The 27,543-nt window shown below is 41.9% G+C and overlaps 1 protein-coding gene across 12 annotated transcripts; it reads right to left on the reverse strand.

Annotated features, from left to right (window-relative positions):
* Positions 1 to 1,125: 1,125 nt before the first annotated feature.
* Positions 1,126 to 27,051, reverse strand: LOC110523584 (far upstream element-binding protein 3). Of its 12 annotated transcripts, none has more exons than XM_021602411.2 (18): positions 26,802 to 27,050; positions 23,113 to 23,260; positions 17,210 to 17,243; positions 16,690 to 16,739; positions 16,476 to 16,547; positions 14,009 to 14,066; positions 13,386 to 13,548; positions 12,668 to 12,766; positions 11,407 to 11,614; positions 11,070 to 11,188; positions 10,357 to 10,498; positions 7,765 to 7,925; positions 5,109 to 5,182; positions 4,874 to 4,950; positions 4,129 to 4,197; positions 3,419 to 3,490; positions 3,176 to 3,306; positions 1,126 to 2,529 (listed from the first exon to the last, which is right to left on the reverse strand). In XM_021602411.2, the coding sequence occupies exons 1-18, from the start codon at positions 26,898 to 26,900 to the stop codon at positions 2,500 to 2,502; spliced, it is 1,806 nt and encodes a 601-aa protein (XP_021458086.1). In that variant the 5' UTR covers positions 26,901 to 27,050; the 3' UTR covers positions 1,126 to 2,499. The 12 variants fall into 12 exon arrangements, with proteins under 12 accessions (XP_021458086.1, XP_021458089.1, XP_021458084.1 ...); XM_021602414.2 differs by having other exon boundaries at positions 1,126 to 2,538; positions 26,802 to 27,049; XM_021602409.2 differs by having other exon boundaries at positions 1,126 to 3,306; positions 17,210 to 17,240; positions 26,802 to 27,051.
* Between the last annotated feature and the right edge of the window lie 492 nt (positions 27,052 to 27,543).

The raw sequence follows: 27,543 nt of genomic DNA on the forward strand, positions 1-27,543 counted from the left end.
ATACACTAGATACGTACGGGTGTAAAGGGCCAAAAAGAGTTCGGTCTGCTTCGTGTTTACATTTGTCCTATTGAAAACAGTGATACTGGTCACAGCCCTACTAAATTTATATTTTTGGCTGTCGATTTTGAATGTTATGAACAGTGGACTTGAGCCAGTCCAACTGATATTTCAATGCCAATAAACCCAGTGCCTTCAAAATCCATGCACTCAAATTAACAATCCCATCCGGCCTTTATCAGTCATCAGATCCGATTTTGACAGCAAACATCTTTGGGGGAAAACATGAGAATTTATGGTAGTTTCACTTAGTGAGGGGGTTTAAATAATCAAATTAAGAGGTTATTTTAAGTCCCCGTTTCAAACGTATTCAATACATGACAACTAAGATATACACAATTACCAGTTCTGTCATCAGGTAATGTTTGGTGAATTAATTCAATCATGGCATATATAGTAAGAGTAATTTGGTAAGCTCCTCTTCCTTGCCGTCAGTAAAAAGACTGCCTTTAAATGACCATGCATCTTCTGGACATATGAACTTGGCACATTTTGTCTTTCAACATATGTTTTGTCAAGAGAGGCCCTAAAAACAAGCCACTGTGACAGAAAGTGCCTTTCTCGGAGAAGGTTAGCAAAACTTGCAGATGGGTTAGGATAACTAACACAGCAGGTTAGGAGAATTGGGTCACGGTTAGGACATTTGGTTAGTGAAAATGCTTTCTTAACCTATGAAAAGTCACTTCCGGTTGAAGCTTTATCAAAAGTGGCGTGTTTCTTGAGGCCCAATGCCAAGGAGATAACGGAGAGACTAAGATTTTTTTTACCATGTATTGAGCTTAACATGACCTACAGTAACTAATAACGATGGTATACTTCAGCCACAAGAGAGGCTTGCAGAAGGAACATCTGAGAAATGGCAAAGGTCTATAGAAAATATTTCTGTTTAGAAAACAATACTTTTACCTTTATGATTACTTAAGGCTAAATGATACTATATGTTAGTCTTTACAATAGAGCTGAGGAAAGGTTTCACATTTTAAACCAATTGTAACGTTATCACATACTGTAATTTGAAGCTTTCAAATGGCAAAAAATAAAATAATTTTAACAGAACACAATAAAGGTAGTCGACGTTTTTAATACACAGTTACCTGTACACAAGGAAAAAAAACACTAAAATGAAACATTTTCAAATTATAATATCCCTTTTCATTAAGCAATGAAGTTAATACTAGATTCAATTCTAACTAATCAATCATACATACGAGATCACACAAAGTAGAAAGAAAAAATAATTAATTAAAAAGTTTAGCATTGGACTGTACACAAGTCCAGTGTGTACTGGAGGGGGCATTAGGGAAACTGGGTGGTACCAAATAAGACAATTTTGATCGTAATACTTAGAATATAAAAAACTACAATGACTTATTACACAGGTAGAATCCAGAGGCTTAGCAGTCTTGAATGATTTAGGTACAGAACATACATAAAAATCTAGCATTTCTCATTTTTGTCCTAAGCAAGATGCAACATCAAATTTCAAATGACACATTCACGATCTTTGAACATTTTCAGTATGAAAACAGAACAGGGACAGTTTTCCTGCGATAATGACTCCATGAAAAAAACTTCTTAGATTTAATTATATATATATATTTTAAATAAAGTCTTTAGTCAAGTATCTGAGCATACATACATAGTTTTACAAGATAGCAAAGGCAAAAACCTCACAATATGCAACATCCCCCTTTTCCAATATCAGATCATTGTAATAAAAAAAGTACCCATTACATTTTCATATGCCTTAAAAAAAAACTAAAATGAACTACAAGTTAAATGTCTGTCAAAATATTAGAGAATCCATCTTTGTTTCAAAAATGAAATAAGATATTGCTACTTTTTTAAACCAGAGAACAATAAAATGACAATGAAAATACAAAGCACAACAGGAATTAAATTAGGAACTGACTGCCATTTGCCAACATCACTCCTTGTATTATGTAACAAAATAAATGTTCCTGTAACAAAACATAATTTTCATCACTGAATTAAAATGCTTTATGTAAAAGGAAAATAAAACATTTTTACACATTCTTAAAACATCTTATGACAAAATAAAAATGTATTCAAGACTGCTAAGCCCATAATTACGATTTTATTGCAACAGAACTAGAAAAAATAGATTATATTGCATTTACTAAAATGTTACAACTCCGGGGTTCGTTTTGGCGATGTCATTTGAATCAAAAAGGAAAAAATAGAAAACAAAACAGCTCTCGCATTAGTCCAAAAGGGATCCCAGGAATTGTCCATTCAAAATAATGGTGTACACAAGTATTTAGTAACAATTAAATGTTCCTGATTTAGAAATATTCTTCTTTTTTTATTGTATAAGTCAGTCTACAGCTAGTGTTTCTCACTAAGAAAAAAGTAAGTCTTCAAGGCGTTGCAAATCTAGAAACCTGTTACAAAAGGTTTGTTTTCATCCTCAATGATTCAAAAATCTTCAACTAAAGGGCGTCCTCTCTAATGATCCTGCAAAACACAGGTTCACGTCAATGACCAAGCACAGTAATACATTTTACATAGATTTACATGTGCAAGTTGCATTACATAACCTTACAATAGTTAAACTCAACCTAATAGATGTCAGAATGGATTTACATGGAACTTTTCATCAGATGTACTTTCAAACCTCCATACTTGAATTAAACCTTGCCTTTAAACCAGGGATCATCAACTACATTCAGCTGCAGGCAGATTCTCTTGAACGGATGGTCGGGGGGACGAGACATAATTACAAATAATTTTTAGACTGCAAATTAACCACAAGAAGCCCAAACATATTTAATATTTGACTAAAACAATCAATTCAAAATGAATTTTCAAACCTTGCTGACATCATCTCTCCGTAATGCGTGGAGATAATTAGGTACAGATTTCCAAAAATAAAATCACTTGGAGCTGATTTCCTGGTGCTATTACAGTCTTTAATGTCCGGGGGGGGGGGGGGGGGGGGGGGGTAGGCACACATAAAACCACCGCGGGCTGCCAGTTGGGGAACCCTGCTTTAAACCATTCAACATTCCTCCTAAAGGACTTCCGTGGTCAACAACAGACCTCAGGGGGTTGTGGGGTGGAGATGGTGCTGAGCGTTTGGATGGGTTCTCACCTGAAGGCCTGGGGCCTGTGTCTGCTGTGCACCTTGGCCATAGTAGGCCCCCTGTTGTCTGTAATACTCCACCCAGGCAGCACTGTAATCCGGAGGGGAGCTCTGCTGGGAGCCAGGGCCTGCTGCCTGGTCTGGGGAGAGGGGAGATGGAGGGTGAATAAGGGGAAGAGGAACGTCCTCTGATACGCACTCAAAAGACCAGCATATTGGAAGTGTGTAGAGGGCATGTAGGTGTAGTCTTACTCTGTTTCTTGTAGTATTCCTCCCATGCTTTGCTGTAGTCAGGGCCACTGCTCTGGGCTTGGCTCTGCTGACCTGTGCACAAGATAAAACCAGGGTCAATAAGATACACACCAAACAGACCAAGAACTCTGATTAATGTTCGCCTCCATAAATTCAATTTCTTCAACTCAAATACATTCAGTTATACAAACAAAAGCCAATTTACATGACTGATGAAATCAAGAAGCAACCCAGCTACACAATCATGTAACAAATTGTCGACTTCAATCATCGCAGTCAGACAAAACCTCCTGCGTATCAACTACACGTTGACATGATATTTCTACCCAGACACTCTTGGCATGGAACTTTTTAAAATGAGGGCAGGTTTGAGGTCTGGTTTATAGGTGTATCCAGGGCACAGGCGCTTGTGGACATTCCCAGCAAGGGAGAACGGTTGCACATGCAGACAGGTATTCATTTAACAGGTGGGTCACCAGTAGGGGCCAACTGCCCACAGGCACCCCAAACCAACCAGGAAGCCAGTCTCAAAGAGAAAGGATCAATCAGCACTCACTTGCAAATAACCTACCATGAGACTACAAACCCTGAGAGAGGGGGGCTCGGACCAGTGACTCAGACTTAGTAATGTTACACAAGCGATAAAGGCTAGTAGACGATGTTAGTATTGAGCTCCCTTCTCTGTTCTCCCCCAGAAGACTGGCACTTGCCTAGCTTTTTATAATACTGCTCCCATGCTTTGGAATAGTCCATCTGGTCGGTCTGGGATCCATTGAGACCTGCAACCAGACACAGATAACACTGTTGGAGGACAGAGTTACTGCATGAGGACCTTTCAGTGGAGGTTGAGGCTGTGGCTTACCATCCAGACATGGCACTGTGTCCTATGGCCTCTAGCCCATACCCTAACTTAACCCTAACTAGAACTTCCATGGAGTGAAAGTTCTCTTTGAAAAGTTTCTTCCCCATCTGACAATCTCCCAGAATGGATTTTTATTTTTATTTTTTTTCAGCCAGTATCTGGACGATTAGCCACATTTTCAATGCAAAAACTACCCTGTCGCTGTCATAAATTGGATTTAAATCTACTGCAGCAGTGCCAAAACCAGCCTGAACAAGTCTTGAATCTATCCAATTCCTTCAGTCCTCTGAAATTGCTGTTCAACTGGAAAAGTCTTGTTAGAGAAGTAACATTGTGTTGCTTTATTCCGCTCAGTAAGCAGAGCATGAAACATGTCTAGTTTTAGTCCTCCTTCCACTTATTTGTCCACTTTCTTTTCACTGGGGAGGGACTTATGCCCCACATGACTGATTGCAATAGACTCCGTATGTATCAAGGAATCATTGTAATCAAATTTCAGGTTGATATTGGTATCAAGTGTTATGGGTATCCCACCCTAACCACAATGGGACAAGGCCACTCCAACCATTAGTTGGAGAAGCAGGTAGACTTACTGGGGTCCTGCTGGCCCTGAGGCTGCCATGTCTGATATGTTGTGCCCCATCCACCTGTCATGAATGTCTGGGGTCCACTGTCACCACAAAACACAGAGACGCATGTTAGACATATTTCATATGAATTGTTGTAGCCTGGATATTGTTACATAATTGTATTCATACTGGTCAGTGTAAGTAGTTCAAAGCAACTTTAACAAATGTAACAGTAGTAAAAAACCAAGAAGCTGCTCACTTCTGATGAGGGGTAGCTGGTCCTTGACCAAAGGGGTTCAGATTAAAACTGCTGTTGCCCCCCATTCCTGAGGCCTAGATGAGAGAGAGAGAGAGAGAAGGGGAGTCAATGCTGAGAGCAAGGTCTCTTTCCCAGATGTATAGCAGCACAATAAACACATTAAACTACATATTCATATAAACAATAAAATACACATTAGACATGCAAAAAACACATTCTTCGGTAAAAAGGTCCCCTAACAACCATCTGAAATTCCCTAGAGCCACCAATTTTAAAGTTTACTGTAGATTATTCCACACGTAAGGTGCAAGGAAAAGGTTGATTTACCTAACTCTAGACACTAAAGGAGTCTGGAGAACCAAACCTGTGAACTGGTTTGATAACTTGTCAATTTAAATCTTAACAGTGATATTAGGTAAGTCGGAAACTTGTGGAGCAGGGCTTTGTAAACAAAAAGAGTGTAATGATGTGATCTAAGTGACTTCAAAGAGGTCCAGCCAACCGTTTCGTAGTACTGCTCATCATAGTGATGAAAAACAGCATTCCAGGGTTTAAGAGTAGAGGCAGCTGCACTTTCATAAATAGCATAAAAATAACCTCAAGTTTGACTGCACTCTGCTTCCTGCTGACTAGAGATTAGATCAGTTTCTGTAAAAAAAAAAATTAAAAGCCCACTTTAAATCTTAGAGGACTGAACTTGTTTAGAACCTGTTGTTTTAAAAGATAAATCATTCAATTCAAATACCAAGGTATTTCAAAATGCGAATATTTTCTTTTTACTGAAACACGCAAAAATACATCCCTGCTAGGGGGAACGCAGGTTATTAAACAAAGAATATGATCTACATGATCAGCCTCTAAAATAAATTGTGGTTAATGTGAACCTAACTCACAGCTAAAAAAAAATGTAAAGAAAGCAATCCAATGTTATTTGTTGCCTAGACTTTACTGCAAATGACAAGTCTTGGGAAAAAAAACACTAATATTGCAGTTAGCCATGACAGCCTTTATAACAGAATGCTTGTGACCACCCACACGAATATTGCACTTGGGAAAAAAACATCTTAAAGTAGAAATAGAATGAACATGCATTCTATTTTTGTTCTATTATAGTGGCCACTATAGACATCGATCAAGTGCACAAGACTACATGTAGACAAAAATTACATTCACTGAGTAAAACCAATTATAATCCCCCCCCCACTCACGTGTTACGGTCAAGTTCACCACAACAAAAACAATATCATTGGGCTACACAGCACATTATTACATTGTACACTTTCTGCCTGTGGACATCTGTTCTACAATGTGCCAACAAAAGTGAGAAAGAGGGAAAGAGTGTGGTGTTCCTTTCACCTCTATAGTGGCATACAGTTTAAGCAAGGCCCAGCTTCAGATAAACAAGTAGATTCAGGGATCAAGTGTAACAAGCAACACCTCATTCTCACCTAATTCATTCTAAAAATAGTGGCTACTTCATTAGCTTGTTAACATTTCACACAGATTGCCAGGGTCCAGTAAGCTACTAACGCATTATAACTTGAAGAACGGCAAGAAGTCGTATACCAGTTAATACTATAGCGAATTGGTTAGGTTACTAATGTTAGCTCATCTGATGATGTAACGTTAGCTGTCTGACTTCATTAGCAAGCTAATTTCCACACCATAAAGTAAATTATTTGATCAGATAAGTTGGCTAATGTTGCTCAACATTTCTCTGGCTAACTAACGGACAATTTGATCCAGCTAGCAAGATACTTAACAATGCTAATACTTGTTCCACACTTTCTCCCTCACCTCAAACTTTCAAAATGTCAGTAGTTTTTCGGTTACAGCTCATGAAGTACGCTTCATCATCTTCTCACCCCGTCTCCATGGTCAGGCTTCTCACCTAACATTACCTCTTTGTTATCATTCAGGGGACGCGCCGCTGTAACGAGCAAGCTGACTTTGCAGAATGAGTGCTGATGCTGTAACTAGTAAATTGGTTGTCTCTTTCTTCAGTCACGTGCTGCACTGCATTCTGTTATGTCAACGATTGGCTGAGCCTTGGATATAGCCAGTAGTGATCCAAAGCCCCCCCCCCCCCAACTTTTCAAATCAGATCTACACAAATCACGTAGGTCACCTATTTTGGATTTAAAAAAAAAATTAATTCACCGAACGGTGATTAGTTTGCACCCCTGAATAAGTAAAGATGTAATCCATCCAAGACAATCTGATGAGAAACACCCAATATTTATTTCGTTTTGCTCGTATTAAGTATGAGTTTTAAAATCAGTAAGGGCTTACTGCACAACTGCCTTGTTACAGCTAGGTCAGCAGTCGAGGCAAATATATATATATAAAAATTACAAGGAATAGATTGACCAATAGCATTTGAATAAATTGTGTAAAAAACAGGTCCTAGTATCGACCCCTGCGGAACACCTTCACATACTTCAAGAAACTCTGACTTAACCCCATCCACAACGATGGCCTGAGTTCTGTCACTAAGATAATCATGAACAGGTGTCAGCGCTCAGGCCTATCGTTTAACCCTGGGTGACATACTGGTGGATGGTATGGCCACACACCCCTTTGACATGTCCCTTCATGAATATCAGACCAGACAATAGATTGTTTGTTTGTGGGAGGGGGGCATAAGACCACCTACCCCAATCTTCTCATCGATCAGCTGGCGGGCCATTTCCATCTGTTGGGAGGTGCCGCGGATGGAGAAAATGCGCACGTTGGGGTCGGTGTTGGGCGGCGGGTTTCTCTGCAGCTCCACGTGCGCTCCAGACTGCTGGTTGATGTTCTTGATGGTTTCGCCACCTTTAGGAAAGGGGAAATTTAAAACGTGAGTCAAAGTCAGCAACAAATGCACAAGTGTCAATTTGACCCCCAATCAGTACTCTGCTGTCTGATACCATTCTTTAGGCTTCACCACAATTACCTAAACTCATCCGACTGGAGGTTAGACTCGTAGTGATAACTATAGGAGACCCTGGCATGTGTCCTTCAGCTCCATGCCCATTCTATTTGAACATCCGTGCTAATCAGAGACTAAGGTCGACAACACTTCCTCCCCCACACTGACGAATCAGACGGAAGCTTCCTGACTTATGAAGGAGTGCAATTAAACCAGCAGGGAGAAATTAAATATAGCTGTCGGAGAAAAGACACCAATTAAAGCGTATCCTCTTTCTGGGATATCCTTTCTTTCCCAGCCTCATGTGTGGTGAGGGAACAACGTCCTCCCCCTTCTCCTGCCATCCCAGTGAATGGAGCAAGGGGGCTTCCCAAGGGAACACCAAGGCTGCCCCAACATCAATTACACATTTATTCACTGGTGGCTGACAGGCGGACCTTGCAGTTAAAACTAGTCATCCAAACCTCTCCTCCTCCTGTAGCCTCTTCCCAGTTGCCAATAGACTACACATGGGCCATTAACCCATTGTCAACCAAATAAAACTTCTGCCTTAATGAAGCCATTATGAGGTCCCCTCAGTCAGAGAAAAAATGGGAATGAAGAGAAACAATTATTAATTTCATGGACTGGGCCTTGCTGGGGCCACATCATATGACCTTATTATTGAGACTGGGTTAGTGAACTGGACCAAAAGGAGGGAATACAAAGTGCAACTGGCAAGGGATTTTGGTTAAGTGGGAGGTTTAATTAAAAGACAAGTTCATGAAGAATAGTTCCTAGGGGCTTAAAACACCATGCTTACCCACTCATCTAATGTATTGACATACGGGTCTTAACAAACAAAAAAAAAGAAATGTAAAAGCCAAAACGCAGGATGCTATACCATGGTACATAAAATAAAAGTAGGCCTGTTCAACCCATTAAAAAAGTTTGAAGGTTGAGAATATAAAGTATGGGGTATGGGTGGGTGGGTGGGTGACCCAAGTTACCAGGCTCTGTGCGTATTGGGGGGAGGGTGTAATCAGTGGCTCAAGCAGCAGCATAAAGGGAGGGGGAGGCGCAATGCCCAGGTGTATTTGCCCCCCCCCACCTCACAAAAGCCACTTGACATTTCTATTACCTGGTTTTGATCATAGGTATAGAGACCCCTTCAAACCACACCCACCACGGCGCACACATCCATCCATAGGACAGGGACACACTCAGGGTTTCCTCCGAAGCGCAATGGTCAATGACTTTTAAATAGCTGGCAATAGAGTGAACATGAATAGCCAATAGCCTAATTCCGCTCATTCATTCCCTCACTCCACTATTGGGCTGAAAGGACCTCAGATGCCAGAAAACCTTCCACGTGGGGGCTGTTATTAGGAACCTTCAACAATTAATGTCACATTACATGCATTATCCCCCTCATTAAGCCCTAAGGGAAGGGACAGAATACCACCTGTGCTGTATACATGAGCCAGGGGAGAGAGGTGGCTGGATCCACACCATATTGGCTCATTGTGCAACTTTAAATGCCATTTCATCACGAGAAAAAAAGCACAAGCTAATGGACTGGCAATGATTCACTTTTTGCATAATCTAGGCTTTTGAATAATTTTCCTATTTATACACCATGAGGTTGGAATAATACTGTGAAAATGATAGTGCCCTTTTAGTGTAAGAGCTGTTTGATGGGATGGAGTTTTGGCCTGCCTGGTCGCATCTCCAGGTGGTAAGTTAGTCAAATAAGAAAGAGATCCAAACCTCTCTGCCAATAAGAGCCAGTTTTCAGTTGCCCCCACCCCTCTCAGACCACTGGCAGAATGGCTCGTACTGAAGAGTTCAGTAACTTTCAATGTGGCACCGTCATAGGATGCAATCTTTTCAACATACTTTTGGTCATGTAGTGTATTGTGTGTATTTCTTACAATTTTAATTAAAACAATAACAGGTACTTAACAGATACCCAGAAATGTTTCGATATTGAGAAAAATAAAAAAAAATTGGCTGCATTGGACATTTAAGTGAGGAAGACCACCGGTCAAGAAATGATGAACTGAAAGATGAAATGCTCCATTAGTGTTTGGTTTTCCCTGAATAGGATAAGTGGGGAACATGCCTGTATATATCTCTACATTAATGCCTATTTGTCCATACATTCAAAAGGACACAAACTGGTTATTGGATGACTGAAATGCATCCAAATGATGACTGATAGATTGTTGCTGTTGTTGGTAATGGATCTTGACACCAAACGTAAAACTCACTGAATCTATTAGAAGGCGTTTGGATTCTAGGCATGAGTTGTCTAGTTAAATAGAAGTTAAATCCAAAAAATACATTTCTCACCTTTCCCAATCACCAGGCCACACTTGTCAGCGGGTATCGTGTATGTCACTTCCTGCAGTCCACCGGGTGCGCCCATGCTCCAGTCCCCACGGCCTCTGCCCCGGCCTCTGGGGCCCACGAGACCCCCAAAGCCATCCCGATCCTGTAGCGAGGAAACATAAGGCGTGACTACAGGCCCCGAAGACCTCAAACATGACATTAAACATCTTACACTCAACCTCTTAACACTTCCTCCCCAAGAATCACCACTGCAGCTGTGTCTGACATCAAACAAAAAAATGCAACAGTTCAGATTGACAGATATTCTTAATTCTCCTCCAATGCGTTTGACTTGCATCACTTTACCTGGGGCTCAATAGAAAGTTCACCAGGGGATATGACCAAGTGCGCCACCCTGTGGGAGTCCGTATGGACTATCCTCCTAGTGTATGGTCTGTGCTCAGGGGCAGTAGGTCAGCTGACAGAACTAGTGATGAGGTGGAGCCCCACTACCCTTTTACCTGTCTGAGTAGGTCCCCCCACCACAGGGCAAAGGGGTCCAGGCAGACCTGAGAGGCGGCCAGGCAACTAGGAAATGGGCTGAGGACTGCTACATGGGCAACAAGGGAGTTTAAGGGGCATGGCTTACTTTAGAAATACTCTTGGGGGGGGGGGGGTCGTTCCTTTCAGGGCAAAAAAAACTAGATTAAGTGTAGTGGTCTGCAGTGATGTACCTGTGCCGTGTGGACCAGCTCGTTGATGAGGTGAACAGCATGCTGGCAGCGATCAGGCTGGCCCATCACCTGGGCAATCCGGTCAGGGCTGATGCCATCGTCTGAAGGAGAGGGGGACACTAGTCAGAACTGTTACATTAAAGACCAAACGTTAAGTCATGTCACAGAAATCACACATACTGTATTACATTGTGTCGTCAAGACCACCTGTGTGAGTCAATTGAGGAAAATGACAGGCAAACAAGACAGATTTATGGTCGAGGTCATCACTAATCTTGACAATTGCATTAGCCATCTAGCACAATGTAAAAAGACTAATAGAAAGGGACATTCTCACCTGGTTTGAACTGGATCCTGACCCCAGAGTCATTCTGGATCTTCTTGATCATCTCTCCGTTCCTGCCAATGACGATGCCCACAGCAAACCTGGGGACTGCCACATCCAGACTGCTTCCCCCCAGTCTGGATCCAAAGTCTCCCCTGTTGGCCCGGAAGTCTCCCTGGTCCTTGTCCCGGATTATCTCTACCACCAGCTCCCGTGCTTGCTACAAAACACCCACGCCACCAGCACAGAAAGGGTTAACTTAGAAAATGTTCTAACTGATTGACAAAAAGGTTGATTTCCACTGGGATTCTCTGCCTCTAACCCTATTACAGGGGCTGAGTCACTGACTTACTAGGGCTCTTTCATACCGTCCCTAGGAGGGGTGCGTCACCTGAGTGGGTTGAGTCACTGATGTGATCTTCCTGTCTGGGTTGGCGCCCTCCCTTTGGTTGTGCCGTGGCGGAGAACTTTGTGTGCTATACTCGGCCTTGTCTCAGGATGGTAAGTTGGTGGTTGAAGATATTCCTCTAGTGGTGTGGGGGCTGTGCTTTGGCAAAGTGCGTGGGGTTATATCCTTCCTGTTTGGCCCTCGGATGGAGCCACAGTGTCTCCTGACCCCTCCTGTCTCAGCCTCCAGTATTTATGCTGCAGTAGTTTATGTGTCGGGGGGCTAGGGTCAGTTTGTTATATCTGGAGTACTTCTCCTGTCCTATCCGGTGTCCTGTGTGAATTTAAGTATGCTCTCTCTAATTCTCTTTCTTTCTCTCTCGGAGGACCTGAGCCCTAAGACCATGCCTCAGGGCTACCTGACATGATGACTCCTTGCTGTCCCCAAGTCCACCTGGCCGTGCTGCTGCTCCAGTGTCAACTGTTCTGCCTGTGATTATTATTATTTGACCATGCTGGTCATTTATGAACATTTGAACATCTTGGCCATGTTCTGTTATAATCTCCACCCGGCACAGCCAGAAGAGGACTGGCCACCCCACATAGCCTGGTTCCTCTCTAGGTTTCGGCCTTTCTAGTGAGTTTTTCCTAGCTACCGTGCTTCTACACCTGCATTGCTTACTGTTTGGGGTTTTAGGCTGGGTTTTTGTACAGCACTTTGAGATATCAGCTGATGTACGAAGGGCTATATAAATACATTTAAATTGATTTTGAATCCTCTCTCCTTAAAACACATTGGCCTAAAATGTTTTTACCTCTGACACGTTTTTATAAGCAGGCGTGGAACGAGGATATGAAGGACAATAGCCTGGTTTGAGGAACTGACCTGCACTTTGTAGGGGTCCCCAGTGATTCTCAGGGGTTTGTCTGCTCCAGTGGGCATAGGGCCATCCTGGATCATGATCATCTTCACACCAGTTCTCTCCTGTGGGGAGCAAGCAGGGAACACATTATCATAAATTCACACATCAGAACTCCCTACTTCAGATGTAGTGAAGAAGTGAGATGGTTGAATTATAATTGACACTGAACCTGGAACGAGTAGATAACTTCTTATTGTTAACTTCAGCTATTTCAATAGCCAAGGTTTTTGAAGATCTGCCTAAACTAGTGTAATTAACTTCTATAACCCATAACACATTAGTTCAGGCCTTGACAACTTCAGGCACTTGTCCTCTGGTGTTTAGCCTATATTTAAACAATTAAAAGTCTCATTAAAGTTCTGCTACATTTTCTGGCGCTTCCCTCATGTCAGCATCCGTTTGGACATGAGGCTGTAGTCACATACGATTTACATTTTTTGTTATGGGAATATTATTCCAATGTTGGCCTCTGATCCAGTTCTGATCGGAGTACTGTTCGATACTGTGTTGTTTTTTTTCTCTCCCTTTCCAGTCGGACAACTTATCTATATTCTTCTTGTCCGACTATTTGTTATACTTTAAGCCACCAAATAAAATCACTAAGAACGTGTGTGTTCTAGGTGCATGTGTGCTTCATCCACAGACCACGGAACCTACTGGAAGCACCTAGTGCCCCCCTACCTGCAGTTGTTTGATGGTGTCCCCTCCCTTGCCGATGACCAAGCCCACTTTGCTGGCAGGGATTAGGATCTCCTGAATGGCGCTGTTGCCGTCCATCTCACTGTGGAAGCCTGGGCCGTTTCGACACCGGTCCACGATCTGGCTCAGCAGCCTCTTGGCCTGCCTGGTGGGAGAGGAGGAGCACACTCCACTGTCACACCTTTGTTCATGATCAGCCAAACCATGCACACAAATTATACACAGTGGGTTTCTCCATTTGCAAAAACAAGATATTGAATCGTGTCAAGAAGTGATTGTTGAGGGGGCAACTCAACATTAATCTGGTGATGGTGATTATGGTCGAGTTGAGGGCGCCTCGATGCTGATAGAAATGTATTGCCCATCAAGTAGAATAATCATGTTAGCTCTACACGCAACGTTTCTATCTGATCGCTGTACATAACTTTGGTTGCAAGACCCTGGGAGAACCTCAATTGCATACTCCCTGCATTCTCTCTCCTTGCCTCCTTCTCAAACCCCATTAGAGGGGAGGGACTTCAGGCGTTCTCATCCAATGGGTTTTGAGTAGGAGGCGAGGAGTATGCAATTGAGATTCTTCCCGAGAGGAATGTGGTGTGACTTACTCAATGTTCTCTGGGCTTCCAGTTAGAGTGCAGGGCCTGTCCATCATGCCTCCGCTCTCTGTTACACAACACACGCTCCATTAACCAGACACACATGCACCCACACATACATTGGTCTTTAAATAAAAAAGGGGCCAATGTGTGACATTGGGATCAACATTTAAAAAATAACATTTTTTATTTAGTTATACGTGTACAAACATCAGCCTAGGACTATAAATATCCTTTAAAATAGCAGGTGTAAGACAAATGTTTGTCATTTCATAACATGATCATATTGTGAATAAGCCCACTAGGCTACTATGTCATTTGTTGTCAATCTAATATCCAGAATAACAGAAAAGAATATAGCGTTAGGCATTGCAATTAGTCCATCCTACACTAATGACAGTAGAGGCATACACATCCTGAGTGGCGCAGCGGTCTAAGGCACTGCATCTCAGTGCTAGATGCGTCACTACAGACCCTGGTCTGATTCCAGGCTGTATCACACCCGGCAGTGATTGGAAGTGCCATAGGGCGGCGCACAATTGGCCCAGCATCGTCCGTGTTAGGGTTTGGCCGGGGTAGGTCGTCATTGGAAATAAGAATTTGTTCTTAACTGACTTGCCTAGTAAAAAAAAAAGGCTAAATAAAAAAAAATATGAAAACAGCCTTCTGTTAAATCTAACGAGACACTGATGTAAATCAAGCAAACAGATGATCAACATCAATTTGCAATGGAAATTTGACCCATCGTGGATCACGGCACAGTCTTCATCGAGATAACGAATCAGACACAAAAACATTCTGGACATTACTTGAACACGGTTTGTGCTGCACTTAGGCACAACAGCTGTTTGTCACTTGAGTGCCACCCAGAAAAAAAGTTTCCTGAATCAGCCGATGTGTGAAAATATCACAATGCAACTAAACTGCTGAACATCCAATGCGCATTTAAGTATTATGCATAATTACCGACGAACCATGTCAATTACAGTATAGATTTTGGTTTTAAGTATCAGTTAGAAGCTGTCGATTTTTTCCATCACATACATTTTTGATTTGTGTGCCCATGAAAACGGTTTTCAAGCCGTAACATAAGGAAACGCTAAATGTTACATGCGTTTATATTTTTATTCAGTGTAACATGTAAAGTGTTGGTCCCATGTTTCATGAGCTGAAATGCACACAAAATCCTACTCAAATTTTGTGCACAAATTTGTTTACATCCCTGTTAGTTAACATTTTTCCTTCGCCAAGATAATCCATCCACCTGACAGGCAGCTGAATAAACAGCTGATATCAAGGAGCATGATCATTAAACAGGTGCACCTTGTACTGGGGACAATAAAAGGCCAATAAAATGTGCCTTTTTGTCACAACGCCACAAATCTCTCAAGTTGAGGGTGCATGCAATTGGCATGTTGACAGCAGGAATGTCCACCAGAGCTGTTGCCAGAGAATTTAATGTTCATTTCTCTACCATAAGCCACGTCCAACGTCATTTTAGAGAATTTGTCAAGACGTCCAACCGGCCTCACAACCACGCCAACCCGGGACCTCCGCCTGCAGGATCGCCTGAGAGCAGCCACTTAGACAGCTGAAGAAACCAAGTATTTCTGTCTGTAATAAAGCCCATTTGTGTGGAAAAACATTCTAATTGGCTGGGCCTGGCTCCACAGTTGATGGGCCTATGCCCTCCCAGGTCCACCCATGGCTCCACCCCTGCCCAGTCATGTGAAATCCATAGATAAGGACATCATTAATTCATTTCAATTGACTGATTTCCTTATATGAACTGTAACTCAGTAAAATCGTTGAAATTGTTGCATTTATATTTTTGTTCAGTATAGTTAGTGCATTTCCAAGACTGCCACACAAAAAGACTCTTCGAAAGCAAAATCCAGGATTCTTACCAGGTTCAAATTCAATGTAATTTAACTGACAAATAATTCATATATAAAACGACAAACACTGCCACAACCGCAAGGTAAGAAAAGTGGTGTCACAGGATTTGGGCAAACAAATCCATCAAGATACCAACCATGAGAAAGGTTTAAATCAACTCATGAAATTTACAAAGAAAATTGGCAGATCATCATCAATAACTTATCAACAGCTGTAACAAGATGTCCACCGCAGGAAATCCTCACTGGTACCCTAGTTTATTGAAAGACCTATATACACAAACTCCGCGTTAACAACCTAAGTGCTACCTTATTTATTAAATGTTTATGAAGTCACATGGTAATTAAACTACAAAATACCACATCAAGGAATTCATGGTTGTATGTTTGGGATTTGACAAGGCTTCAGTTTCGCTAAGCTGAACCTGTTAAGCAGGATATGTCATGACCATGCCTCGTACTCAAGGTGTGCTTCTGGGCATCACCGATCAGAGGAAAGACCCAACAGGCTACTCAGTCAAGTACCGACACTACTGACTACAGTATAATGGGGCAGTGCCTCTTTAGGCAGAACTTACCTGCAGCAATCTGGATCTTGCAGCCTGACTCTAACTGAATTCTCGTGATCTGCTCTCCTCCTCTTCCAATGACTGAGTGTGGGTGAAAGGGGAATTACAAAAAGTCAATATCCCAGTCCAAGTTAGTTTAAATGGACACCAAACAGTAAATGTGAGTACTAGAAGTTGGAGTAAACCAATAGCTTTTGTTATCAACTGCCTAAGTGTCACTTACTGAATCCAACCATCTTATCAGGCACTTTGAAGTCTTCTGTCATAATAGCCCTGCAAGAGAGAAACACAATCAATGACAAAACAGTAAAAATCTGCTGTGATGTATGGTCATCAGAAATTATAGGACAGTCTCATACTCATGAAAGCATGAAGGGATAGTTCACCCCCAAAAACAAAGATCCATCTTGTTAGATGGTGCCCATATTCCCCATTCAATTGGATTGAGGCCTGCAGATCTCAACACAACATGGACTGTGCTCGACTTGAGATCACTTTTGAGGCATGAAACCCTCTGACAAACCTTAAATGGGGAGAGCTACCTCTTAAATTAATGTCATTCTGTGGCAAGTCTGGTGACAAGACAAACCACAGAGCTGCATGCAGAACACAGGCCAAGACATTGGCCTATCTGAGACTTACTGGTTACTGGATACACTGGCAGTAGTGAGGTTGACAGCTTGATTGAGCTACTGTTAATCAATATCCACACACAAATGGTCATTTGAGAAGATAAGGCTCACCTTTGATGTACCATTCCACCTAGCTGGTTACCTACTGAGAAACAAGGGAGAATCGAGAGGGGAAGAGAAAAGGGCAAAACAATAGACGGGTTAGCTATTGTTAACAATTCATGCGCATCAAAGGGGCAGAAGGCCATGTGTTATGGTTCTGGATAGCCAGAATCAATGACAACTGCCATGTGGTGGCTCGTGTCATCTTGTTCTTGATACCATGTCTTGTTTTGAGGTGTATTGACTGATATCACGTTTATGTTAATATCACAAAAATTTGCTAGCTAACAACAACTGTAATGATGTATTTGAGACAAGTGCTCATTGTGCAACTTCATTTATGTGTTCTATAAACTTTGGACTAAATACAGTGCCCTGCGAAAGTATTCGGCCCCCTTGAACTTTGCGACCTTTTGCCACATTTCAGGCTTCAAACATAAAGATATAAAACTGTAGTTTTTTGTGAAGAATCAACAACAAGTGGGACACAATCATGAAGTGGAACGACATTTATTGGATATTTCAAACTTTTTTAACAAATCAAAAACTGAAAAATTGGGCGTGCAAAATTATTCAGCCCCCTTAAGTTAATACTTTGTAGCGCCACCTTTTGCTGCGATTACAGCTGTAAGTCGCTTGGGGTATGTCTCTATCAGTTTTGCACATCGAGAGACTGACATTTTTTCCCATTCCTCCTTGCAAAACAGCTCGAGCTCAGTGAGGTTGGATGGAGAGCATTTGTGAACAGCAGTTTTCAGTTCTTTCCACAGATTCTCGATTGGATTCAGGTCTGGACTTTGACTTGGCCATTCTAACACCTGGATATGTTTATTGTTGAACCATTCCATTGTAGATTTTGCTTTATGTTTTGGATCATTGTCTTGTTGGAAGACAAATCTCCATCCCAGTCTCAGGTCTTTTGCAGACTCCATCAGGTTTTCTTCCAGAATGGTCCTGTATTTGGCTCCATCCATCTTTCCATCAATTTTAACCATCTTCCCTGTCCCTGCTGAAGAAAAGCAGGCCCAAACCATGATGCTGCCACCACCATGTTTGACAGTGGGGATGGTATGTTCAGGGTGATGAGCTGTGTTGCTTTTACACCAAACATAATGTTTTGCATTGTTACCAAAAAGTTCAATTTTGGTTTCATCAGACCAGAGCACCCTCTTCCACATGTTTGGTGTGTCTCCCAGGTGGCTTGTGGCAAACGTTAAACAACACTTTTTATGGATATCTTTAAGAAATGGCTTTCTTCTTGCCACTCTTCCATAAAGGCCAGATTTGTGCAATATACGACTGATTGTTGTCCTATGGACAGAGTCTCCCACCTCAGCTGTAGATCTCTGCAGTTCATCCAGAGTGATCATGGGCCTCTTGGCTGAATCTCTGATCAGTCTTCTCCTTGTATGAGCTGAAAGTTTAGAGGGACGGCCAGGTCTTGGTAGATTTGCAGTGGTCTGATACTCCTTCCATTTCAATATTATCGCTTGCACAGTGCTCCTTGGGATGTTTAAAGCTTGGGAAATCTTTTTGTATCCAAATCCGGCTTTAAACTTCTTCACAACAGTATCTCGGACCTGCCTGGTGTGTTCCTTGTTCTTCATGATGCTCTCTGCGCTTTTAACGGACCTCTGAGACTATCACAGTGCAGGTGCATTGATACGGAGACTTGATTACACACAGGTGGATTGTATTTATCATCATTAGTCATTTAGGTCAACATTGGATCATTCAGAGATCCTCACTGAACTTCTGGAGAGAGTTTGCTGCACTGAAAGTAAAGGGGCTGAATAATTTTGCACGCCCAATTTTTCAGTTTTTGATTTGTTAAAAAAGTTTGAAATATCCAATAAATGTCGTTCCACTTCATGATTGTGTCCCACTTGTTGTTGATTCTTCACAAAAAAATACAGTTTTATATCTTTATGTTTGAAGCCTGAAATGTGGCAAAAGGTCGCAAAGTTCAAGGGGGCCGAATACTTTCGCAAGGCACTGTATAGTTTACATGACACCAACAATCTAAGCCAACCAAGTCTGTTTTGTCACAGTTGCGCACGCATTGGTTTTGTTGCTAAACAACCAACCCGTCTATTAGACTGAAACAAAACTAACTTCAAATCATTGCAAAACTGAATAAAACAAGGTAAAAAAAAATTTTTCTGCTGAACTGAGGAGTGACAGGGTGGATTGGCTGAAAACAGATGGTTCAAATCAAAGTTAATTAGTCACGTGCGCCGAATACAACAGGTGTAGAGACCTTACAGTGAAATGCTTACTTACAGGCTCTAACCAATAGTGCAAAAAAAAGGTGTGTGTAGGTAAGTAAAGAAAGAAAACAGTAAAAAGACATTTGAAAATAACAGTAGCAAGGCTATATACAGACACCAGTTAGTCAGGCTTATTGAGGTGGTATGTACATGTGGGTATGGTTAAAGTGACTATGCATATATTATGAACAGAGTAGCAGTAGCATAAAAAGAGGGGTTGGCGGGTGGTGGGACCTAATGCAGACAGCCCGGTTAGTCAATGTGCGGGAGCACTGGTTGGTTGGGCCAATTGAGGTAGCATGTACATGAATGTATAGTTAAAGTGACTATGCATATATGATAAACAGAGTAGCAGCAGCGTAAAAGAGGGGTTGGGCACACATTGCAAATAGTCCGGGTAGCCATTTGGTTACATGTTCAGGAGTCTTATGGCTTGGGGGTAAAAATTGTTCAGAAGCCTTTTTGTCCTCTGCTAATCCAGTAGTTATTTGAAAAAAATCTATACGGTTACATACCGTAAAATTATTTTGGACAATATTATAAATCGATACTTTGACTCCAAGTATTGATTTGTAAAAATACAAATTATGTTGTTTTGTAGCGTTAGCTAGCGCTAGACAGCTGTACCTGCACCACAACTCTGGTATTTATCACCTTATCCTCCACCTTTTCAAACAGTGAGTCAACATGTTTTCAGCACTTTTATTTTCATGTTCACTCGTCTCTCTGCAGCAGACATACAGAAAGCAATGTTCGGAACATCAAATCTGAAATATCGAATCTCAAATAATATAGAACCATATCGTATCTGCACCCAAGTATGGTGATTATATAACGTGAGGTCCCTGGCAATTTCCCCTCTCACAATCCAGTGTGTCAGTGTCAACGCACAGCAGGGGGGTGCTCTGCTAGGGAAATGAGGTGTGTATGGGTGTCGTTCAGAGAGGTAGTACATGGGTCAATAGTTATTGACCCAGACTTGCATTTTGACAGGTCGCAATAAGCAGTGGGCTTAAAGGGTCACTGAAGGATATGGAGCTACTTACGTTACACCATAAAATCATATCTAGGTTCATTAAAGCTTACGTCACTTGCACATATTTGTTTGTTGGACATGCAACGAGGTAAAGAAATGGAATGCCTTAGCCCGCAGAGCCGACCCACTTGCTTGCTTAAAGCTGCACCAGGGTCGGACAGCATCCCTGTAGATTAAGACACCGCGGGGCCGGCGCGAGATATAGCTTGAGAAAAGTACCCCAATCCAGGGACGAGAAATGCATTGTACTTCGAATTGTCTCATTATCCAAACTGTTACACCGAAAAGATTGAACGACTGCTAGTTTTCTGAGCCATATCTCGCGCTGACTCTGTGGGGTCTTAAACTACACAGGAATGCTGTTGGACAATAGTGCAGCTGTAAGCAAATGGGTCAGATCTGCTAGCTAAGAAAGACGAAAATATTAAGTGTATGATGTGGCGTTAATTCACACAATGACAATACACTGCAAAGGACTTGCGCTTAGCCTAAATGGTGTTAAATGGTACTTGTACAATTAAACAAATGACGAGTAAGGACCTAACAGGGATGACAGATATAATATTTACACAGTGTAACAGCCGACTGTTACATTTCATATTGTGTAACCTTGAGAAACAAAAAAGCAGTGTTGAAAATTGTTAGCCAGCCAAACCTCCACCAGAATTGCACAACTTATTCAACCAATGCATTCGAGGCTAAAATATACCACACCATGACAAGATAAGAGGACAATAACTGACTAGAGTTTCCACTTCATGGACATGAAATTGCTCACATCTGCATTTTGGGTGCATACGTGTAGCCACACGTATCATTCCACCATTCTGCAAAGTCCCACCCTTATGGGGTAACTACAATTTCAGGCACCTAACTGAAAATGCAGATGGCATAAAATGACATTGCATATATTTTGGTTAAATTTCTAGTTTGACAGGTTTCAAACGGCGAGTGCAAACAGAATGTAGCCGAATTGTGAACTTGTGAAATTGCGAATTGTCAAAGCAAAAATGCATAGTAAACTTCGATTACGTTGACTCTTCTGACTATCAGACATGACCTCTCTTATCCCCTTATTACATTAGGCCCAGCCATTTCCTATTCTATAACATCCCGAGTTCAAATGCTCAGACAGAACTGCTTGCTCTGGGAGAGGCTGGAGTTAAGTCATGAGTAAAGCCGTACATAGCTGCCGTATGTTGCTCCTGCTTTAACTGGGCCTGTAAGGGAATTTTACACAAGGCTTTCCCCCCCTATGAACTAGTCTCATCTTATCTCATGTAATTCCTTCAAAGGGGTTAGACTGCTGCAGCCCATTTGCTGAACTGATTCTACAGCAAGATGGGGCAAAAACACTAACACCCCGGGAAATTACAAATGCTATAACCAATGCCATAGTAATAGAAGCACAAACCTGAAGCCAATGCAGCAAGATCATTAATGTGGGCTCACTAACAAATGAAATCCAGTTATCAGTTGTGCTATCCACGCAAATGTTTTCATCGGTCAATAATGACAAGTTCAATAAAGGAATGGGTTTATAAATAGCAACACGCAAAATAAGCTCAATCACAATTATCCACATTTATAGAAGCACGGTTCCTTTTTCTTTACTTGGTGGACATCGCCTCTAATCACAAACATTTTACTTGCTGCTGCTGCTCTAGGCCCCTTTTTTCTCCCTGACAGCTTTGGAGGCATGTAACCTGTAGCTCATGACTTCTCACACAACCAGTGTCAATCATATCTGTAGCACCTAGAGCATTGTACTGCAGGAGGAGGGAGGGTTGGAATGATAAATCCCATCAATGGCCTCTGGGTATCTACTCCTTTTCTGACCTAACAGTAAATGTACTTTGTGGTGGAGGAGAGTACTCCTGCACTGAAATAACAGGACGAGGAGGAGAGAGCACTTCGGCTGTCTGAAGCACTTCCTAATTCCAGGCTAGTGGTTACTCTTCCCAACTCCACATTCCCCCTCCCATTTGCCCAGGCCAGATGCTAGCCAGCCCACTGCTAGTACAATGCCATGTCACTCCTCAACAGCCGTGCTATCCAGCGGGCCCTTTGCTCAACATGAATACCGGCTAGCTGCTACACCTTCCAAACAGGCTAGGCTACATGACATTGAACATACATTAACATTACGTGTCAAAGGATCTCACATTATGTAGTGATGTCACTACTGATCTCTTGACATGGGTCGCTGGTTATCCAGGTAAGTTGGCTACACTATGGTCTCAAGACAACTGATATATGGACTGTATTTAAAAAAGGACCAAGGAGGACCAAGCAGTTAAGTAATCGTTTTGGTTGCAATGGCTTTCCTGACCAGGTTTGATTAAGCCAACAATATTTGTTAAGTGTTGTATTGCAGTCCTCATACATTATGGTAAGAGTGCATAAAACCTGACTTATATACACAAGCATCCAAACACACTCACACTCTGGTGCAACGCTCAGAGCTATTTACAGAGTATCCTGTTTAGTGTACTGTAACCGGGATATGTGTTGGGGATTATGTTTAGCAGAAAGATTGTTTAGTATGGAGGTGGACCACATGCATTGTGTATGAAGGTATGTGAAGAGATCCACCACCGACTTACCTCCATCATCCATCGAGCGCTTTTGGCCTCCGTAGCCGTAGAGGGAGGGGTCTAGGACTGGAGAGGAGTTGTTCATGTGGGGCATCTGGTCACCTCCCATCTTAGCTGCAATCTGAGGAGACAAGAGGGATGAGAAAGAGGGGGAGGGCTAGAATGAACAAACAGATAGCAACACAAACTAGTTATATTAAAAAAGGTTTTATTTGACCTTTAATTTCCAGTCATAAGGTCAAACTATTACTCAAAACGAAGTACTACTTTTCATAGCAAAACAAAACTTATTTTAGTAGTCAACATGGAGCTGTTTTTTACTCTCCCAGCCCCGTACAACTGAATGCAATTGAAAGGCAGTAACTATCTTCTGAAACTAGCTACCAGACATGCACATTACAAAACACTGCCTGCATCACCTTGCCCCAAATTATCCACTTCCAACTCCAATTAACTGCATGTATTCTCTGGAGATAGACGTTCAAATCTAAATGCTGCACAAAAGCATTAAGGCCCGTTTCTCCTAAACCCCTCATCCGCAACCACATCTCTCCATTCAAAAAGTATATCGTTTCAGAAAATTACACAAAATTGATGTAATTTCTGCAATATGAAAATACAATGTCTCCAATTAGAGGATGACAATTGAAGCCTTGCACCACCCTCAGGCGTCATTATCTACTTCAGAGTCGCCACACCGAGCTGCCTGCCTGCCGTGGAAGTGAGATAGTAGGAGAGAAAAAAAATTAACTGCCCTCCAACATGGCTCCTGATCCCAGTCAGAGTTGAACTGGGTAGGGGGCCGAGTGAGGGCTAAACCTCTGGCCTAGGGCCAAACCTTCTTTCTGGGGAATGTTGGGGTTGGTATGTCAGCAATGTGAGCTGCACACAATAAATCAACTAGCCGGGGAAAGGCTTGGGCCTAGTAGTGTAGAACGAGGTAAACACGCAGAGTCCTCTCAGCTCAACTGCTGCTGACTGTCAAGGGGGTTTGGGGCAGGCTAGGTCCATGAGGAAAGAAATGCCAGAGGATATTCTGTTGCTCAGGGAACATCCCCTCGAGTTGGGTGAGAGGCCTGTTTGCTCTGAAACTACCAGTCAAACACTTCCATGTGCTGGAGGAGAGCCAAGGGGAAATTCACTCAATCTCTGCATACTACACTGTGGGGTTAATGTTAAGATTATTTTAGTCCATATATTTGTCAAATAGATTGGAAACTCATTGATGTTCTAGTCATTTTGATATTGCGATAGAGAAATTAACTATTGTATTGTGTAATTTTTTTTATCACAGCAGACTTGTCTAAACATTCACATTAATATGCAGCTGAACATAAAGATTATATATATTTTTTTTTAAACGTACTTGGCAATCTAACCCTTTACACAAATAAATGGGTATGAGAGAGGCTAATATAAATATGGAGCTGAAACTTCAGGAGTACTTGAATTAAGAAGCAACGAGAAGCATTTGCTTGATCAGAGAGATTAGCAACTGAACAGCAACACTGAATGCCAGCACTGTTCAGTCACAATACCAGATACTTAATATATAGGGCCTACAGATGATCTGTAAACATCCACCGTTCCCAGAAAATATAACGTTCTTGTGCTGGGCTGTTCTATTCCAGGCTGTATCACAACGGGCCGTGATTGGAAGTCCCATAAGGTGGCGCACAATTGTCCCTGGTTAGGGTTTGGCCGAAGTATGCAGTCATTGTAATTAAGAATTTGTTCTTAATTGACTTGTCCAGTTAAATAAAGGTTACATTTTTAAAAAATACAGATAGGCAGGCAGTAAAAGATTCAGTGTCTCTGGCCACTGGCTCAGTTCTATTATTTGCCCCACAGAGTTGATAAAAGCTAAATGGGCAAATGGCAGTCCAATTACTCTTCCAACTTCCAAGAAGCACAGACCTGGGACCTATAGGGAAGCTGCAAGGGAAAGCTGGGTGCCACAGTTATCAGAGGAAAACAAACTGGACCCACAAGCCTGATGCATGAGTACAAGGCCACATGCCCTTGTAGTACCTGGGATAAGCACACAGCTGAGACAGAGTGGGGGGAGAGACCCCAAAGGAATTATTAAAATGGACACCAGTGCACCCAGATATGTGCTTATGTCATTTGCTCATCTAGGTTTATTCGCAGGAAAGCATCTTTGCCTGTCAGGGAGAATATGTTATGAATGTCTACGTTTGTGTCAGTTAAGGCAATGAAGACAAATAGTTGCATTTGAAATATTAGGTTGAAATATGCAGTTTGTTCAGCTCACTTTCATAGGGCCCGGAACATATGACAAGATGAGAACAGGTGTGTTTTTGCCCTAGGTGTCAACGCTTCACAAGAACTTGGCCCTGAATGCAGACACTGACTAGGAAGGAATGGGAAGTGGTGTGGCTTTATTTCACTGTGTGCAATAGCCTACTTCCTGAAATTATAGACTCGAATAGTAATCTCATGAAACCTTAACTATGTTGCTTACATGCTACTGGCATTTTAGATGGAATAACTTGCAGTCGTGGTGTGGTCAATTGTAGTCTACACGTTATGGCCGTGTTGGGTTTACAGACCAATACATAATTTGATCAACTACACACAGGACGTTTGGTCATAGGCCCAAATTAAATAACGCTAACTTTGAGATGTCAAGAAGTACCTAGTTCAACCAATGCATAAGTAACATTTATGCTGCAAGTCGTTAGCTAGCTAACTAGATGTCATCTTGCTAACTAGATAATGTCATCTTGCTAGCTAATGGGCTTCCATCGCAAGACTGAGTATTAACATTATCTAACCAGCTAGTTATTAGTGACTGATAAGGTCCAATTCAATTTTAGCTAGAGACGATATTATGATGTAGTAGTTGGCTATCTATTCTAACACCCTGTTGCAAACAAGAAAAGTTAACGATAACATTTCCCAGTAAGCGAGGAGGCTAGCTAGCTAACATTCGTTGTTGACGTTGCGATGCTAGTTTTCCGCGCATGTTCGCTAGTTAACTAGCTAGGCTTAGCTAACTTGTACAATCGAGGCTAGCTAGCATTACTACTAGAATTAATCACTCGATAGTTTATTTAACTACTGAATTCTGACATTTTTTTGACATACAGCAGTGTAGTTAACAAGTAATTTATCCAGTGTATGTTAGCGAGTGGTTACAAGGCAATTTAACACATAGTTGACGTTTTTCTGTTAGCAAGCTAACTTTTGACAGCGCGTGGCTGACATCAGCTGATATTTCTGGCTTCACCACGAAACTAGGCCACAATCATAGCTGGTATCGGCTAGTAGTGTGGTGGTAAAATAGCTAGTTAGCTAACTAGCTGAAACTTCCATGGCTTTACAACAGGTTGCAGTGTGTTGCTTATGCCTTGTTTTAAAGTTACTCTCACTTCAGTTTTATGCAAGTGGTTCTTAGTTTCGTCCATCATGCTTTGCCTAATTCATTTGCTTGTTCTTTGATCTGACTGTTTATTGTTGGGCGTCCTTTGGCCCGCATTCTCTTAGCACTTGGACATTGTGTAGCTAACTTCAGTTAGCCAACTAGACATACAGGAGTGTTTTTTTTTTTAGTAATGAGGGGTCTGGGTTTATACGCTGCTTGAAGAAAAAAAGTGCACTCCTTCACCACGCCGAATGGTCTTGCTCGTTTCTCGTCTGAAATCGTTCGGTTTCTCTTCGTCGGAATTAATTACCTGTCGGGCCCGGTGTAAGGCGTCGGCGAAGCCATCTGCTTTCGTTCCAGGCTGAGCCACCGAGGCCTGTCCCTGTACCAGCTCCGCCATCATCATCATCCCTACAGCAGCTCTCAGCAACACACCAAAAAAAACTTCGGACTGGCGAGCAAATCAAGCAGCGCACGCACCGACCTCAGGAAGAGGAAGCTAAAACCACCCTATCTACACGATACCGCGAGATTCAGAACTATTTGTTTTGGACAGCTGAATTTGCTGAAATCACGCGATACTTGACAGCGTGACAATTTTAACCGGAAGAAGTACTACTGGAAGTCAGACGGTGCAAAAATATATTTTGTGTCGTCACTAGTTACCACAGCCACAAAGACCGAAACTCCACTTATTTCTAAGATGGCCCTTCTGAAAAAGTGATTTTAAACTCTAACCTTAATCACACGGCTAACCTTATGCCTAACCCTAACCTTGAATTAAGACCAAACAGCAAAAACGAATTGCCATTACTTTTTACGAGATAGACTATTTAGACTGTGGTTGTGCTAAGTCGTGGAAACATGGTTTGGTTGAGTGATTTTTATAGTGCTTATTGAGTAATATGAAAATGTTTGATTACATGAGGCATTCGGTGCGAATGTGTTTATATGTTTTGGAATACTCTTAGAAATGTTTTTAATAGTAAAATAAGTCAAAGTTGATGTGTGTCTTAAAGACCCAGTGCAGTAAAACAAATGGTTTCCCCTGT

Source organism: Oncorhynchus mykiss, chromosome 5 (genome assembly GCF_013265735.2).
Source record: "Oncorhynchus mykiss isolate Arlee chromosome 5, USDA_OmykA_1.1, whole genome shotgun sequence".
In the NCBI taxonomy this organism is placed as follows: domain Eukaryota; kingdom Metazoa; phylum Chordata; class Actinopteri; order Salmoniformes; family Salmonidae; genus Oncorhynchus; species Oncorhynchus mykiss.